General features: G+C 50.4%; 1 protein-coding gene across 2 annotated transcripts in view; it reads right to left on the bottom strand.

Moving 5' to 3' along the window:
• Positions 1 to 503: 503 nt before the first annotated feature.
• The window catches only part of LOC135921732 (chitinase-3-like protein 1), a 71,718-nt gene continuing 54,469 nt past the window's right edge, over positions 504 to 17,752 (bottom strand). Inside the window, exons 7-8 of one of the 2 annotated variants that reach the window (XM_065456032.1) lie at positions 11,084 to 11,179; positions 504 to 1,004 (exon numbers count right to left, since the gene is read on the bottom strand). In XM_065456032.1, coding sequence (XP_065312104.1) covers positions 788 to 1,004; positions 11,084 to 11,179 — 313 coding nt within the window. In that variant the 3' untranslated portion in view covers positions 504 to 787. The remainder of the gene's footprint in view (positions 1,005 to 11,083; positions 11,180 to 17,752) is intronic. The other variant, XM_065456033.1, reaches the window with a different exon arrangement.

Here is a 17,752-nt window from a genome sequence, read left to right as displayed (position 1 = left end):
TGTCACGTTTACGACTCTGTTACTCCGTAGAGAAAGGCATTATCACAGTTCTATCAACTCCCCCTAATGATACAACTAATGTGGAGAAAATTGATGTAATACACGCGCCTCTGGAACATACCACCAATTTGTGAGTGGGACTTTTGCAAACGTCTTGTAGGCATTGTATCAAATTCACATAACCTGTAAATGATTATACGAAGTTTGTACGCTTTAGATTATCTCAAAGATGCAGTCTACAGAAATGCTATATGGGTTTTCGGTTCCGAGTTAGGGATTTCTAGACTTCGCACGCCTGCTTATTTCGAAGCATACAGATTTCGGGCAATTAAAAAAGTTTTATGCCCTAAATCGAAAGTCCGCTCCTTACTCTCACCAGAATTGAACGTTCTCTCTCAAATGGAACAAAACCAGTTCATTCAAATCGATCCAGAGGCTCGCAAATGAAAGCAGCTTCGGGTTATACATGTATTTGAGTGGAGAAAATGGAGTTGGCCTCGAGCTAAAGTTTCCTCATAACTACAACTGTAAACTTTCATTGATAACATAACATATCGCGCACACACACAAATGCGGCATGAGATCACCGGGTGACATCAGTGCCACTGGACATTTGTTTTGTGAAGTTCAACAGGCATCATTTTTTTTTTACTTTTGGGTATCACGCAGAAAGTAAATAAGTCAGAGTTCGAAATCACAAAACAACATCCTATAAACAAATCTCCGAACAAAATACTGGTCTAGGAACAGGGCGCTGCACGGGTGTTTCATAAAAAAGTAATCTCGTCTACGGCAGAGCGCCAGCTAGTGCTTCTAGCAGGGGCCAATGCTTCTTTGGCGTGCACGAGCCCTTGTAGTCGTCGAGGTCGAGGTCCCACACGCCCACACAGAATCCCTGGTCGACGGACACGTTGCCTCGACGCCTGCGCAGCAATTCGATCGCTCGATGTACTTTATCCGCGATCGACCAAGGGTCCTCGTACGACACCCACGTCTGGTTCACCCTGCGGACACGAAAAGGTTTCGCGCAACAGAAAGCTCTTGCGCTCATCTTGTAGCATAACACCTCGAGGGCTGCTTTAGGTAAAAACCTGCACCATAATAACTCATTTATCTTTTCTGACGCTATATGTTCCTCGATAACATAGTTACAACACTGAAATATAAATACAAATAATATTGATTCAAGAAAGTGATGATAACACAATGTCTTCCGCCGTCTATGTCGTAAAAAAAAAGTCGCAGTTTCGCCCGAAAGGCGAAGCATCGATTGCGATAGCAAATCAGTAGACAGCTGTACGAAATCGGAGACCCGCCGTTGTTGCTCAGTGGCTATGGTAGTCGGCTGCTAAGCACGAGATCGCGGGATCAAGTACCTAGCGAAGGCGGCCGCATCTTCATGGGGGCGAAGTGGGAAAATACCCGTGTACTTAAATTTATGCGCACGTTAAAGAACCCCAAGTGGTTCGAGTTATTCCGCAATCCCCGACTACGACACGCCTGATAATCAGATCATGATTTTGGCACGTAAGAACCCAAAATTTATTGCGAAGAAAGTATAGTAGTTGTAAACACAGCCACACTAAGTTAACAAGCAAGGTGTCACGCGCGCACGAGCAAACTTGTACGCATCTTACTCTATGAACGCGGAAACTCTTTGTCGCAACACTACCCTCAGGAATCGTGGCAGAAACAGCTAGCGAATTGACCTTTGTGCCGCGTCTCGCATCAACGCAAACTAAGCCACGAAAACGCAGTGCGCGGTGGACTCTGCCCCGTCGCAGATGGCTTTCAAGATGCAGCGGTCTTGTAAGAACATCGTAAGAACATGTAAGAACATGTAAGAACATTGTAAGAACATTGTAAGAGCACGCACGCACGGACAGTGCGTGCGCGCGCCGGCCGCTGCATTTCGCGCACCCTCCCCTCCAGGAGCCTTCCGCGCGACGGAAGACGGCGCGATTCCTCCTCGCTTTCCTATCTTGCGCGCGCGAAATGGAGCCCCGGTACTTTCGCGCGCTTTCTCTCGCACATACGGAGCGCCGCGAGGACGTTATCGCCCTTGGATTTTATACGGTAACTCACGGCGACGGCAGAAATGTGCCTGGGGTGTCCATACAATTGCCATCGCAATAACAAAGAAGAAATATAGCTTCGTCTGCACTCAAACAGTTATTCACAACGTCTCAAACTACCTGTGTGCGGTGGGCTGATCAGTATAGCTAAATACCACTACCGCTCACGGTGACCTGAGCAATGACGCGTGCGTTTGGCCCAGTGCGCTCATCGTTGCATGGGAGCAAGCGCTAGTTACTAAAACAAGTGAAGTCGCTTAGGCTTAAATTTACCGAGGTTGTCGACGCACTAGATAATGATATTTGTGGCAGCGAAGGCTCCTTTGCGTAGCGCAGTTGCTGAGGAAGATGTGAATAAATTCCCTGATTTCAAGAATGGATGAGAGTTTGGTTTAACAAGCTATATCACTACGTCTTGTTAAGGCAGGACTCCACGCACGCTCACCAGGACATGTCAGCTCGCTCCTATGAATTGTTTGCGTTGTAACGAAGAAGAGTAGCCGCCTGCGCCACAGCACCATCGCTACCGGCATGAGCTCGTGGTTGCTGTCTTTCGCCGAACGCTTGTGACAGCTACCCGTTCGCGCCCGTTGCTAATAAATCTCTTAGCAAGTGGTGGAGGTGCGGGGTTTCGACCACCCTGGAACTTCGGAGTCGCACTCTACCCCCCATCATGCCCGACGACGCACGCACTCCTCCAGCTCCTCCAACGGCGCCGGCCACCTTGGTTTGTGCCGGTGCCTTGCGTCAGCGAGATCCCCCTATCTTCTCCGGCACAGATGACAAAGACGTTGAAGATTGGATCTCGTCTTATGATCGAGTGAGTGCCCATAACCAGTGGGACGACGTTACCAAGTTGAGAAACGTCGCCTTTTATCTTACGGACGTTGCGAAACTATGGTTTCTCAACCATGAAGCCGACCTCACTTCGTGGTTGGTCTTCAAGACCAACTTTACCCAAGTTTTTGGTCGGCCTGCAGTAAGAAAGCTTCGTGCAGAACAACGTTTGCGCACACGTTCCCAAGAGACCGGAGAAAACTTCACGAGCTACATTGAGGACATTGTCGACCTTTGCAAACGGGTGAATGCGTCAATGTCAGAGGAGGAGAAGATCAAACATATAATGAAGGGTATTCAGGACGACGCATTTCAAATGTTATTATCGAAGAGTCCTCACTCTGTCGCTGAAGTCATCGAATTGTGCCAGAGTTACGACGAGTTGCGCAGGCAACGGCTTCACACCCGACGTCCCACCCCGCCCGCCGACTCTCTATCCAGCCTTGGGGTCGACGACTACAACCATGCTACTCTCTTCATCAAAATCCAGGAATTCGTTCGCGCAGAGGTCGCCCGCCAGCTATCGTTGATATCTTCTGTCCAGGAACCACCCCCTGCTTTGCATCCTACGATCCGCGACTTCATTCAAGAACAAGTCTCTCAAGCCGTTCCTCCAGCCGTTGAGCAGCCACCAGTCACGGCTCCTCTCACTTACGCTGAAGCAGTTTCCCGATCTCGTCCAGAAGCGCCCCTGCCGCCCTCTATGCATCGCCCACCGACATTTTTGCCGCCATCTATGCCGCTTCACGACCGCCGGCATTTTCCTCCTATGCCGCTGCCCGATCGACAGCCTTTTCCGAATCCTCAACCGCGACTCGGACCTTACCCCCACCAGTGGCGCACCTTCGATGACCGCCCAATATGTTTTGCTTGCGGTGGTGCTGGTCACGTGGCGCGCCATTGTCGTCGTGGCATGCCTCCTCTTCAGAACATCCGGCGGGCGCCACCTTTCCCCGCTCCGTTTTCCTCGTCGCCTTCCAGCCTTCCTACTTCTTCCTTTTCCCCTGACCGCCCAACCGCCTCTACTCGCCGCTCACCATCTCCCCGCCGTCGCTCGCTTTCTCCGATGCGGCGTCGTCCCGCGTCCACCGAGCAGGAAAACTGATGGCCGCAGTTCCCGAGGCACGAACTACGTCCACGTCGCAATGCCCAAGTCCTCGTCCCTCTCCAGCCAACGTCATCGAAGTCTCTGTCGAAGGAATCGCCGTCCCGGCGCTTGTAGATACAGGAGCCGCCGTATCCGTAATTTCCGCCGAACTCTGCCGCACACTACGAAAGGTTTGGCGCCTCTCTCCGACTTCTCCCTTCGAACCGCGAACGCTCAAAATATAACGCCTCTCGCTGCCTGTACTGCTCGCGTCTTCATTCAAGGTCTACTGTATACCGTCGAATTCGTCGTGCTGCCCACTTGTTCCCATGACATCATATTAGGCTGGGACTTCCTTGCAAATAATAACGCCGTTATTGACTGTTGTCACGCCGAACTCGAACTTTCTGCACTTCCAGACGTCGAGCCTATCGACAACGACCCTTCCAGTGTTAAACTGTTTGTTTCCGAAGACAATTCCGTCCCTCCACGCTCTTCCCTGCTTGTGCCTGTGTCGTGCGCCGCTATTTCTGATGCCACTGTTTTCTTTACGCCCTCTGAGCTGTTCATTCGCCGCCGATGTTCTCCGCTGCCCTTTGCTCTCCTTACTCTTCGCAATGGCGTCACGAAAATGGTCGTCGACAATCCCACAGCCTGCCCTTTAGCTTTATCTCATGGTGAATGCCTAGGCCTTCTTCAACCAGTCGACACCTTTTGCATCTTTGACACTCCTGCCGTTTCTACTTCTGCGGGCCTTGGCGCACTTACTTGTGACTCTGCGGTTGATCAGTCACTCCTCGACGCTTTCCACTGCTCCATCGACGATGGCACGTCATCTTCAGAACGAAGCCAGCTTATTGCTCTCCTGCAGAGGTTCCGCGCTTCTTTCGACAGCCATGCTTCCGGTTTGGGCCGCACATCGACCGTTTTTCACCAAATAGATACCGGCAGTCACGCACCTTTACGGCAGCGCCCTTACCGAGTTTCCGCCTCTGAGCGCCGTGTCATTGACCACCAGGTTGCTGACATGCTCAAGCGTGGCGTTGTGCAGCCTTCCAACAGTCCCTGGGCATTACCGGTCGTCCTCGTTAAGAAAAAGGATGGCTCTATTCGATTCTGCGTCGACTACCGACGTCTGAACAAGATAACGCGCAAGGACGTTTACCCGTTACCGCGCATCGACGACGCCCTCGACTGTTTGCAGGGAGCTGAATTCTTTTCTTCGCTGGATTTACGTTCCGGATACTGGCAAGTCCCCTTGGCACCATCTGATCGACCTAAAACAGCATTTGTGACACCTGACGGATTGTACGAATTCATCGTAATGCCTTTCGGCCTGTGCAATGCTCCCGCCACTTTTGAGAGAATGATGGATAATATTTTACGCGGCCTCAAATGGAACACATGTTTATGCTACCTGGATGACGTAGTTGTCTTTTCTGCTGATTTCCAAACCCATCTCAGCCGTCTCGAGCAAGTTCTCAAATGCCTTACTGTCGCGGGACTTCAACTTAACTTAAAAAAATGTCGTTTTGGTGCCCGAAAGCTCCCTATTCTTGGCCATGTTGTATCACGAGACGGCGTCCTTCCGGATCCAGCCAAGCTCCGCGCTGTCACCGACTTTCCGCAACCAAAGAAGTTAAAAGAGCTTCAAAGTTTTCTTGGTTTATGCTCATACTTCCGACGTTTCATTCGAAATTTCGCTTCCATAAGTGCACCCCTGACAGCCCTTCTAAGTGGCGACAAAGAACTTTCCGCTTGGTCGCCCGCCTGTGATGACGCCTTCACGAAATTACGCCGCCTGCTAACCTCGCCACCTATCCTCCGCCACTTCGATCCTGCAGCGCCCACAGAGGTCCACACCGATGCCAGCGGCATCGGACTTGGCGCCGTACTCGCACACCGAAAAGCGGGCTTTGATGAATATGTCGTTGCCTACGCGAGCCGAACTCTGACAAAGGCCGAGGCTAATTACTCTGTTACAGAGAAAGAGTGTTTAGCCATTATTTGGGCCCTTGGAAAATTCCGTCCTTATTTGTATGGTCACCCTTTCGATGTCATCACTGACCATCACGCCCTTTGTTGGCTGTCTACCCTTAAGGACCCATCTGGCCGACTTGCTCGCTGGGCCCTTAAGCTACAGGAGTACGACATCCGCGTCCTCTACCGTTCCGGCCGCAAACACACGGACGCTGACGCCCTTTCTCGCTCACCGGTCTCCGCTGACTGCGCTTGCCTATCCGCCCTTGAGCCCACAGTTCCATCTCATGCACTGCGCAACATGCCGTCGGAGCAGCGCAAGGATCCCTGGATCAGTGCTCTCATCAGCATCCTTTCTGATCCATCCACCTCATCACCATCGCGCGCTCTTCGCCGCCAGGCTACCCACTTCTGCATTCGCGACGGCCTTCTTTATCGTCGTAATTACCTCTCTGACGGTCGCAAGTGGCTTCTCGTGATACCCCGCCATCTCCGTGACCTTATCTGCGACGCTTTCCACGCAGACCCTCAGTGCGCACATGCCGGCCTCTTCAAGACCTATGCTCGACTACGCATCCGATTTTATTGGCGAGGCATGTATAACTACGTCAGAAAGTTCATTCGCTCCTGCGCTCCGTGCCAACGCCGAAAATTACCTCCCGGACAAGTCTACCCGTCACAACCCCTTCCCTGCCCTCGTCGGCCTTTTGATCGTGTTGGCATAGACATCTACGGACCGCTACCCTCCACACCAGCAGGCAACCGCTGGATTATTGTTGCAGTGGATCACTTAACCCGCTATGCTGAAACAGCTGCTCTGCCGACTGCCACCGCCCGCGACGTTGCATCGTTCCTATTACGACATTTCGTTCTTCGCCACGGTGCCCCTCGCGAACTTCTGAGCGACAGAGGCCGCGCCTTTCTTTCCGATGCTTTGAAGGCACTACTCGACGAATGCCGAATCGTTCACCGCACCAGTACAGCGTACCATCCGCAAACTAACGGCATGACCGAGCGCTTCAACCGTACTCTTGGCGATATGCTCTCCATGTACGTCGCCTCTGATCATTCAAACTGGGACCAAGTTCTCCCTTTCGTGACGTATGCGTACAATACTGCGACCCAGGCAACTACTGGTTTTTCCCCTTACTTTCTCCTATACGGACGAGAACCTTCTACTACTCTCGATACTATTCTGTCATATACCCCTGACGCGTCCGAAAGTACTCCGCTATCTGAAGCTGCTCGTCATGCTGAGGAATGCCGCCAGCTTGCCCGCTCTTTTTCCACCGAGGACCAGTGGCAGCAGCAATCCCGTCAACCTGCCGGCCGTTCTGCACCAACTTTTTTGCCTGGCTCTCTCGTATGGCTTCGGGTACCCGCTACTACACCCGGCCTCTCCTCAAAACTTGTCGCAAAGTACCTAGGACCCTACCGCGTTCTCGAGCAAACGTCCTCCGTCAATTACATCGTAGAGCCCCTCACGCCATCGACGGACCTACGCCATCGCGGCCGCGAACTTGTCCACGTCTCTCGCCTTAAGCCGTACTACGACCCAATAGTAGTCTCTTCGCCTTGAGCCGCCAGGATGGCGCCTTTTTCTGCGGAGGGCGATTGTAACGAAGAAGAGTAGCCGCCTGCGCCACAGCACCATCGCTACCGGCATGAGCTCGTGGTTGCTGTCTTTCGCCGAACGCTTGTGACAGCTACCCGTTCGCGCCCGTTGCTAATAAATCTCTTAGCAGCGTGCTCAAAACACAGTTTCCGCATGATTAAGTTAAGTGTCGCTTGACTGTTTTCTCATGGACATTTATCTACGTGTCTCAGCTATCCATTGAGAAAATTGTCTTAATTATTTTAAACAGTATACAATCTCTTGCTCTTAGCGGGAGCCGAATTTGCTATCACTCAGGAAAAAGGTGCCTTTTAAGTCATTTTGATACGCAAATGCCGTGAGCAGCAGAAGCAATATCCATTTGCCAATTATATGCCATTCAAGTCCGCGTGGAGAAAGCTGGCCGAGACTATACAGCTTCTCTAAAAAAATACTGAAGATCATTGCAGTATGGTACCAAGCCATGCTGGTTATGAATGTATACTCGAAATTAGCGCCGAAAATGATGGCAAAGCCTGAAGAAGCGCATAGCACGAGCGTTCTCATAATCTAGCAAAGAGGAAAAGGTTACGGAGACACAATTATGCTGCATTTGCATATGAAAAGCTTCTGCACAGTGACATTCTTACTCATTTGTGTACTTCGGTTCAACTATAGTTCGATTCATCGGTGAAGAGACCTCTTGCTACGTGGTCACCGCACTTGAACTACATTAGGCTGCAACTCTTGCGTTGCTTCGCAGGCAACATTCCTTTCCCACGTTCCTTGAAGTCATTTATTGACTTTGTATCATTATCCTTATGGTGTTTGATTGTTTCAACGTATTCTCCTCTCTGTTTTGGATTTATGTAGGTGTTTCCTTCGCTTCTGTACGCACTTTATGCCTCCATTGCTTGGACATTTACGGAGGCCTGATGTACTTATGTAATACATCAAAGACATAGAAGGAGATAATTCCACGCCTTTACGGTCAGAACAGTCGATTTTCACAATTGAACCATTTCCCTGAGAGCCCGTGAAGTGACATGGGGACGACTCGCATTGAGCAATGTTTAATGACGATATTTGTTATGCAACTTCTGGCACAATTAACACTGACGCATCCGTTTGACCTTGCACCGGTTGGTCAGCAGCCTTCATTAAGCCATGCCCAAACCGTAGCTGCCGAATGCAAGCAAGCTCGGGAGTGCACAGATACAACACCCAATTTCTTTTTCTCTCTCTTTATCGGAAGTCACAAACCGACAGCCGAACAAAACATCACCGAGCGCGAAAACTGGATGGCGCTGTTAATCTGTACAGTCGTCTCAGCAACAGAGGCTATGCGCGTTTTGGCAAGGCTGCAATAAAGTGTCAACGCGTCTTCGCAAGTGACGAGGGCCAAATAACTTGCTTCGCCACGGAAAACGTCAACAGATGTGAGAACGAGGCTTTTGTGGTGCCTTGAGAAAGCGACTGAAAATATGGTATTTCCTAACGCGAAATTTGAGCGGAGCTGGGGCTCTATAACGTTAAACCATTCCAAGTTGTTGTAGTCTAATCTCCCGACGCCAAATTTACGTGGGCACCGACGCAGCGATCGGGTGGTAACCCGCTGCGTCGCTTGAAAAACCCAATCAAACGCGCTTATGGTTTACTGGTTGTCACTTCTTTCGCTTTGAAAGCAAATAGCTTTGACTACATTGATCAGTTATTCTTACCTAACTGGGTGAAAAGAGGCGAAGGGCAGGCTCAACTGAATAGAGATTCGATGGGGCGAGACAGCGCAGTAAAAGTAGGTAACCGGATGGAGAGGGTGGTACCCGCGTCTGCGATTGGTCCCCTTTGCTTAGCTTGTGGCGCCTGGTCGGAAATGGCGGCGGCGTGCAACGGAAGGTTCAAAATGCAGCTAAAACGGATCCTCTGCAAAGGGTTGGCAGTGCGATGTCCTGTACGTAAAGGAAGGTATTGATAACGCTGTACTGCCACGCATTTTTTTATTTCATGCAAATGAATTCATGCTTCCTGGCAGCTCCGAGTAGCGATTGTCAGCGCAATCGGCGGGCAGTCATCATCTATTCCTTTCGAAACGGGGCAGCCTGAGACCATTCAGAAAAGAGTGCAGGTTTCTTGGGCATATTAGTGCGTCTCTAACGCCTACATGTCGCTTAGGTGACGAGGTGACTTTTGGCGCTTTTGTGACGTCGCTTGACTGAAACACGAAGTGAGCGCAGCGAGAACACGCTTGACCAATATGAATTGGTCAAATGACGCCATTTTCGCTGATGATAAAAAGGTGTCAAATAAGAAATTGTTATTTTTCTTTAGTTGGATCTAACAATACATAATCAGTGTACACCTATCATAACAGATGGGACGTTTTTGCGGCATTCCTGACGTCGTGTGACAGACAAAGGCACTGGGGGTGGCGCGAATATTTTTGTAGCCAATCGCCGAGGGCTAACTACAGTATTTAAATATAAAGGTTTGGAATAGCTTTTCGTTATAGCGTCCCTATTTACGCGTTTTAATTTTGGGATATATTGGCTAGCGCGGACAATCTGTCTCGTGCGGCACGTTGCAAACGAGCGAAGCGTAGCGCGACTGCCTCGCTAATCGGCAGAACGCGAGAGGCAACGCGCGGGTGACGCGTGGGCGCGGTTCAGAGGAGCCGCCACAGACAGACCCGCTCATGCAGCGCTTTGCTTTGACGCTTGCAACTCCGGCGCTATCTCGGAGCTATACTCGCCGCAGAAAGCGCCATACACACTAGCGATAAAACGCAGCTGCGGCAGAGCGATCACACCAACTGCCGGCGAGCCGCTGCGGCAGTCACTTGACCAAGTGAAAATCTCGCCTCTTCTATACAGTTGCAAGATCTCAGGTGTCTTTACCTTCGCCTGCTAACAGGCTGGCACGAATGATGTCTTACGAAGATGATGACGGTGCTGTCCCTGATCATAATCATGTTGGTGCGCTCCCTTCTGTTGCAGCGCCACTGCGTTTCAAAGTCAAGGAGAATAACCAACTGGATAGCGCATCCACGCCCTTTACTCAGGGTCCGTCTTGTCGTACAGAACCAGATATGGCGCAATGTCTCCAAAAACGTGTCCATCAGGACTTCTCGGTTTAGACTCATCATCGTAAAAAAAAACAATCTCATACCGTGACAACAGAAAGAAACACGAACGAGACAAAACCAACGAAGTCAAACAAGCTCGAGCGAGAGCTGACGCGAGCAGACGATAGCACGAAGCGAGCGGTCCGGCTGAGACCAGATATGAGGATGCATCGAGCGGTCAGACGGGCCCGCAAAGCATCAGTTTCCCGCGCGCACGTCACTGAAGGGGCCGCTCTCATTGGTCTCTGCCATTCGCGGCACGCGTCTTTCATCTTGCGCTCCGCGTTAGCTCTTTCATCCTTCGCTGTTGTGCTCGTTCGCAAGGTTACGCCGTGGCTGGCGCTCGCCGCAGAAACGAGCGCCTGGAGGCTGCCCTCCAGAACCCTTACTTGGTGTAACTGCATACGGCCGTATTTGACTTGGCGCTGTTGACTTCAAGCTTGCACACTTGTGGGTAAGCAATGATGCCATTGTCGCCTGTGTACCTGCACCGAAAGAAAGAGTGGATCATTTTTATCAATTTCTGTACCACGTTGGTTTTGAAGTTATATATAAAAAGAACTGCGAAGTTCATTCGCAGTATTGTAGAGAAACTGCGCCACTGACAGCACTCGGCAGGTGATTTCTTTCTTGCGCTTGTTGCACTTCTTTATTCTATTGCGCTTTATTGAGTTTAGTTTACTCCAATTTACTGCCTTTGGACCATTTCGCAATAGCAATGGAATTGCCGATCCTTTTGTACAGCAAGCACGTTACAGTAACCCGAGTGTATCAGCCCTATGTATACTGCTGTGGTACCGACCGCCGACACCGACATGTCCTTCACATGTATAAATAACATGGCGCGAGTGCTGCACAAGAAAAAAAAGCGGGAGCATTAAGCAGACAACTAGCGATACTCTGTCGCTCTCTGTAGATTTTTCTTGTTTGTCGTGCTGTAGGTGCATATTAAAAAGGGCCATGTGTGAAAACCTGCAATATCGAATGAGAAAAGCGCGGCGCATTTTTCTCATTGCACTGGTGGCTAGGCTGCCTTGCTACATATGGAACTTTGAAATATTGCGAGCTAGCTGCATATTTGCGAAAAACGCTGAGCAGGTTCCTTTCGGTGTTTCTATATAATAGTCAACCTTCTGTTATACAATATACGTATACGTAGTTCGTGTCATCTGTGGCAATAGTCCCGAGTGAAAATACAAGCAATCTAGCTCGAGTCGTATGGGCTAATTGATGAATAGTTTTTCATAGCGCAAGGACCAATTCTTACCAAAGGGCGCCAAACCCGTGGTGCGACGAGTTGAGAATGTAGATGATGTCAAAGATGTAATGTGGCTGTACAGTCGACTAAAGTCAGTCCATGTATATGTGCATAAAGTATATGTGCACTAAAAATACGACAACGACAAGTAAGGTGTCCTATGGCCATAAAATATATGTTGCGAAATGATCCCAAAAGAAATGTATGAAAATATGTATGCACCACTAATGCCTAACCAGGTCCCTGGAGAGCAAGGGACGGGATGCACGCGCTCTGAATACTACTAACGCAGCCACAGGCTTTGATAATGTGGCGTGGTACGTATCGCATGCATCTATGACATGCAGTACTCGTGCACCACTTGAAAAGCTAAGATTGTTTGACTGTCGAAGAGCAGCGTGTCGCTGTGCTGGACGTAGTGGAACTTGTTGACGGTGTGGTAAACGAAAATGTTTTTTTCTTCTTTGAGATTTTATTTCACATTTCAGCAACACACACGACAGTCAACGACGCGTCACATTTACCACATATAGGCGACTCAATACCAGTCAACAGGAACGAGTGTGTGCCATGAGTATGGCCGATTTAGTAGACAGGTGATAACCTCGGTTCGCAAAATGTTTGATACGGGTGGCAAATTTTCTAGCTGTCGTTTAATGACATACAACTTATTGAATGTTTCAGTGTCTCATAAACTCTGGCAATAGCTCCTACACTTTTTCCGCAAGAAAGGCTTCAGGCACACCGTACGGACAGCCGTAGGGAAGTCTCTAAGTTTTGTGGCTAATGATGTGGCGGATTCGTCTCCAACTACATTGCCCTCAATAATTCTATGTTTCTGCACCCAGCATATTGTAATACGCTGCTTATAGATACAGACTGTACGCACGAGTGAATAAATGGCATTAACTACCGTATGTCTATGTTTGCTGGGCGACCTTATAGAACTTATGACACTTAGAGTCAGTGAATACAACATCTTTTATAGTCTTCGTTTTCCTCATTTGCTTGAGAGACGTCAATACTGAATACGCCTCCACCGTGTAGATACTAGTTTCAGGTTGCAGAACATGCGATTGAGAGAAGGACGGACCAAGTGCTGCGTACAACACACTGGCATGTGGCACAAGTATTTTGTCTAGAGTACGAGGACGTACATTTTATTTATGAGTCTACGGGGCATGTTCTGTGACCTATAAAACCAACTGCCACAATCTGTGAGCTACCAGTGTCATGGCGGCAACGGCTTTGTGAGGGCTACCAGGGGATGTAAATAAAATGGGACATAAATTTCTTGACAAAGATTCTTCACACGTAGTGAGAAGCGCTCTCTTGCTATAGGTCGATTATGATAGACTCTCGCAGAGGTAATACCACTTATGGTTGCATAAGAAGTGTGTTCACTCTTTGCATGTGCTCAAAAAATACGTAAAACTTGAATATAACCACTGTAGGTGAAGCGACCACTTATGTGACTCTACGCAGAGGCGGTCTATTCAACTTGTCCTGTCTGTTCAACTTGACGTCACCGTGAGGGTCCATATAAAGTCCGGCGCGAAAAAACCGTATCCGCGAGCCTTGTGTAGCATGTGCCAGTGAAAGCAGGCGAGGGTGAGCCGGCGATCGCGGTTCAATCTCGCCCACGCAACGGAGTAAAGCGTGGAGGAAGCCCGCGGCCTTCCGTAGCGCGCAAGGCTTAGGCGGGAAGGTAGGTATGGGGCGAGGGGGGGGGGGCGCTGTGAGGGAGGGGCATTTTACTTCGGTCGACCCGGGCTGCCGCGTGCGCCTGGCCGGCCGCTGTATCTTGAAAGCCATCTGCAACGGGTACAGAGCCCGCGCTGCGCTGTGTTTTCGCGTCTTAGTTCGCCTTGATGCTAGCGGCAGCACAAAGGTCGATTCACTCGCTACTGCTGCCGCGTTTCGACACTCCAGCATTTTGACAGCGAGTTTCCGCTTTCATCGATTGAGATCTCTCCATGTTCGCTTGTACGTGCGTGATACCATGCTTGTTAACTTAGTATGCCTATGTCTACAATACAGCTCATAATCTACTATCCCTATTTCTTAATATGTCCACTAATTTGCTATGGCAATCGACGTTTCGCCTTTCAGGTGGAACTACGACTTTCTTCACAACAAAGAGTGTAAAACTAAGCACTTTACCTTGCAGTACAGCAGTCTCTCGGGTGATTGATCTAGAAAAAGCATTGCTAATGCTTATGCGGACTGTGCGGTCCACGAGTAGCTTTCAGTGATGTACAACATACTACTGGAGACACCCAGAGCAGACGGACCTCGTAAAACTCCGAAGCGCTCTATGTGGTGTCGTAGGTTTTCTGGATGTAAACATACACATAAGAAGCATTGTAGCGAAGAAGACAGGCGTGTGCTTCAGGCGCATCGACAACGCCTCGCTAGAGAACAGAGCTCGCGCGCTCGGTGCCCGCCGCTTAATCAACAGACCTCTCTGTGTATCGTGCAACGTTCTGGCCAGTTAATCAAACCGCCTTACGTATTTGGTAGAGGTGCTGGGTTTTCCCCAGCCCTGGAACTCCACAGTCGGTTGTTGCCACCCATTAAGCCTAGCTTTTATTGTCGGTTGTTGCCACCCATTAATTAACTAGCTTTTATTGGGCGAACCTGTGCCCACAAAAACAAGCTACACTTATAGCACAACGATAGCGGCGAACACGGTCGGCGATCGTCGGAAATCTGATCTGCGGGTCAAGCGCGTCGGCTTTTATACAGCAGTCGTCGAATTTTCCAGTCTAATCATTCGGAGCCGCGTGCCTTCCACAAAGTTCTACACCATTCGCGTCGCGCGATGAAATCAGATAATACAAGGTTCGGCGACAACAGACAGCGGATAGAAGCATCGATAACTTTCCAGAAACTTCGGATACATGCAGGCGCGTCCCGCGCTGTGCGATAACCTTTGTTCGGCGGCGACACGTGGTCGCCCGATAGAGATAAGTACACGTGTCAATACCCCCCTCTTAAAAAGCATCGACCCGATGCTACATACAAACGAAATAAAAACACCCGTAGCAAAGAAAACAACAAAAAATAAGGAATTTCGTCAGCGTCCGTAAAAGGGTTTAAGGCGCACCACGTGGACCACTTCAGATCGTGCGCGGCGCCGCTGTGAATGCGAAATGCCGCCCGGCACGACCTCATAGTCCAGAGCGCCAATACGTCGGATGACCTTGTAGGGTCCGAAATAGCGTCGGAGTAGTTTCTCACTGAGTCCTCGTCGGCGTATCGGGGTCCATACCCAAACACGGTCGCCGGGCTGGTACTCGACGAAGCGTCGTCGGAGGTTGTAGTGTCGGCTGTCGGTCCTCTGCTGGCTCTTGATTAGCAGGCGGGCGAGCTGTCGGGCTTCTTCGGCGCGCTGGAGATAGGTAGCGACGTCAACATTCTCTTCGTCAGTGACGTGCGGCAGCATCGCGTCGAGCGTCGTCGTCGGGTTCCTGCCGTAGACCAGCTTCAACGGAGTGATCTGTGTTGTTTCTTGCACCGCCGTGTTGTAAGCGAATGTTACGTACGGCAGGACGGCGTCCCAGGTCTTGTGTTCGACGTCGACGTACATCGCTAGCATGTCGGCGAGGGTCTTATTCAGCCGCTCCGTAAGACCATTCGTCTGCGGATGGTAGGCCGTTGTCCTCCTGTGCCTTGTTTGACTGTATTTAAGTATGGCTTGGGTGAGCTCCGCTGTAAAAGCCGTTCCTCTGTCGGTGATGAGGACTTCTGGGGCGCCATGTCGAAGCAGGATCTTTTCGACAAAGAATTTCGCCACTTCGGCTGCCCTACCTTTCGGCAGTGCTTTAGTTTCAGCGAAGCGGGTGAGGTAGTCGGAAATCTGATCTGCGGGTCAAGCGCGTCGGCTTTTATACAGCAGTCGTCGAATGTTCCAGTCTAACCATTCGGACCCGCGTGCCTTCCACAAAGTTCTACACCATTCGCGTCACGCGATGAAATCAGATAATACAAGGTTCGGCGACAACAGACAGCGGATAGAAGCATTGATAACTTTCCAGAAACTTCGGATACATGCAGGCGCGTCCCGCGCTGTGCGATAACGTTTGTTCGGCGGCGACACGTGGTCGCCCGATAGAGATAAGTACACGTGTCAGTATCATCTGCGCTCTCTCCTGAGCCTCAGCAATCTCTTCGAGCGTATTGTGCAGCCGGAGCTCTAGGAGTCGATGCGTCGGTGTGGTGATCGGGAGCCCGAGGGCCGGCTTCACTACCTTTCGGATTAGTGCATTGAACTTTTCACACTCCGATTGTTTCCACATGCGCATTGCTGCGACGCAGGTGAAGTGAATTAGGACGAACGCGTGAACGAGACCTAGCAGATTGTCTTTTTGAGGCCGCTTGTGAACCGTTTGGATGTTTGATCCACCCGCTTCGATTATTATTCCCAGTACTTGGGTGGAGTCGGCCCTGGGGATGGGGCGACCGTCTCTGTTGCGAACGGTGCTGTTGCGATCACTCGGGCGTTTCCATCTCTTAGGCCTTTTGCCTTGTCGTTTTGGAGAGTACAGCAACAGCTTCGAGTTAGCGGAGGAGCACTTGAGGCCCGTGTGGTCTCGACGGTTTCGACTGCTTCCTGGAGAGCAGATTCGATAAGGCTGTCCGACCCAGCGGTTAGGTGATGATGATGCCGTCTGCGTGTACCGTATGGTGGAGGCCTTGTATCTTCGAGAGCTATTATTTGGGCTCTTGGAAAATTTCCACTGTACCCGCACGGCCATCCCTTCGATGTCGTTACGACCAACACGCCCTATGTTGGCTGTAGACATTGAAAGATCCATCAGGCCGACTCACCCGCTGGGCCCTCCGGTTACAATACTTAGACGTGCGCGTTGTGTATCGGTCTGGCCGCAAACACACCGACACGAGTACTTTCTTTCGCTCTCCCACGTCGAGTAACGCCACTTGCCTTTCTGCCATCGACTCGGTTTTGTCGTCACCAGCGCTCATCGATATGGCTGCGGAGCAGCGCTGTGATCTGTGGATTTCCGCTGTTTTGGATAGCCTATCTGACTCTCCGGTGACTCGTCCTTCCCGTGATTTCCACCGTGAAGGTTGTCGCTTTACGGTGCGGGATGGACTGCTCTATCGCCGCAACTGCGCTTCAAACGGTCGCAAGTGGTAGTTCGTCGTCACTCGCTGCCGCCGCGCAGATGTGTTCTCCCGCTTTCCATGCAGACCCACATTGTGCCCACGCTGGCCTCTTCAAAACGTACATCACGCTCCGCTTGCCCTTGCATCGGCGTGCGATGTACAGTTTTCTGCAGAAATACATCCGCTCATGTTCAGAATGGCAGCGCCGCAAGTCTCCTGCTCGCCGTCGTTGTGGTCTTTTGCAGCCAATCCCGCACCCCTCTCGGCCATTCGAAAGCGTCTGTGTAGGAGTTCATCTGTGTAAGTGTTTATACCACAGATATACTTTTGAAAAATTCTATCCTATCCTGTCTTCTCACCACCCTTCCTTGCGGTTTTACATGGTTGAAACTAAGTTTGCCGCAATTGTAGAGTCGCGAAAGAGCCTCCATGCTTCGTTTTGCTGCTTACACGCTTCCGTACATTCTTCATTAAACCATCGAAGTCACCTTTGGTAGCTACTCCTTTTGTTTGTTGGATATATTTGGATGTACTACAAATAAGGAGAGCTGTAAAGTATGCAACAGCATCATCTATGTTTAGGGTGCCGATGTCATCCCGCGAAAAATAATTGGAGGACGCTTAAGCTTCGCATTCAAGAGTGGGACGCGACAGCGTTCCCGTCGAC

The sequence above is a fragment of the Dermacentor albipictus genome, chromosome 8 (assembly GCF_038994185.2).
Source record: "Dermacentor albipictus isolate Rhodes 1998 colony chromosome 8, USDA_Dalb.pri_finalv2, whole genome shotgun sequence".
NCBI classification, from domain to species: Eukaryota; Metazoa; Arthropoda; class Arachnida; order Ixodida; family Ixodidae; genus Dermacentor; species Dermacentor albipictus.
This window is presented reverse-complemented; position numbering and strand designations above follow the sequence as displayed.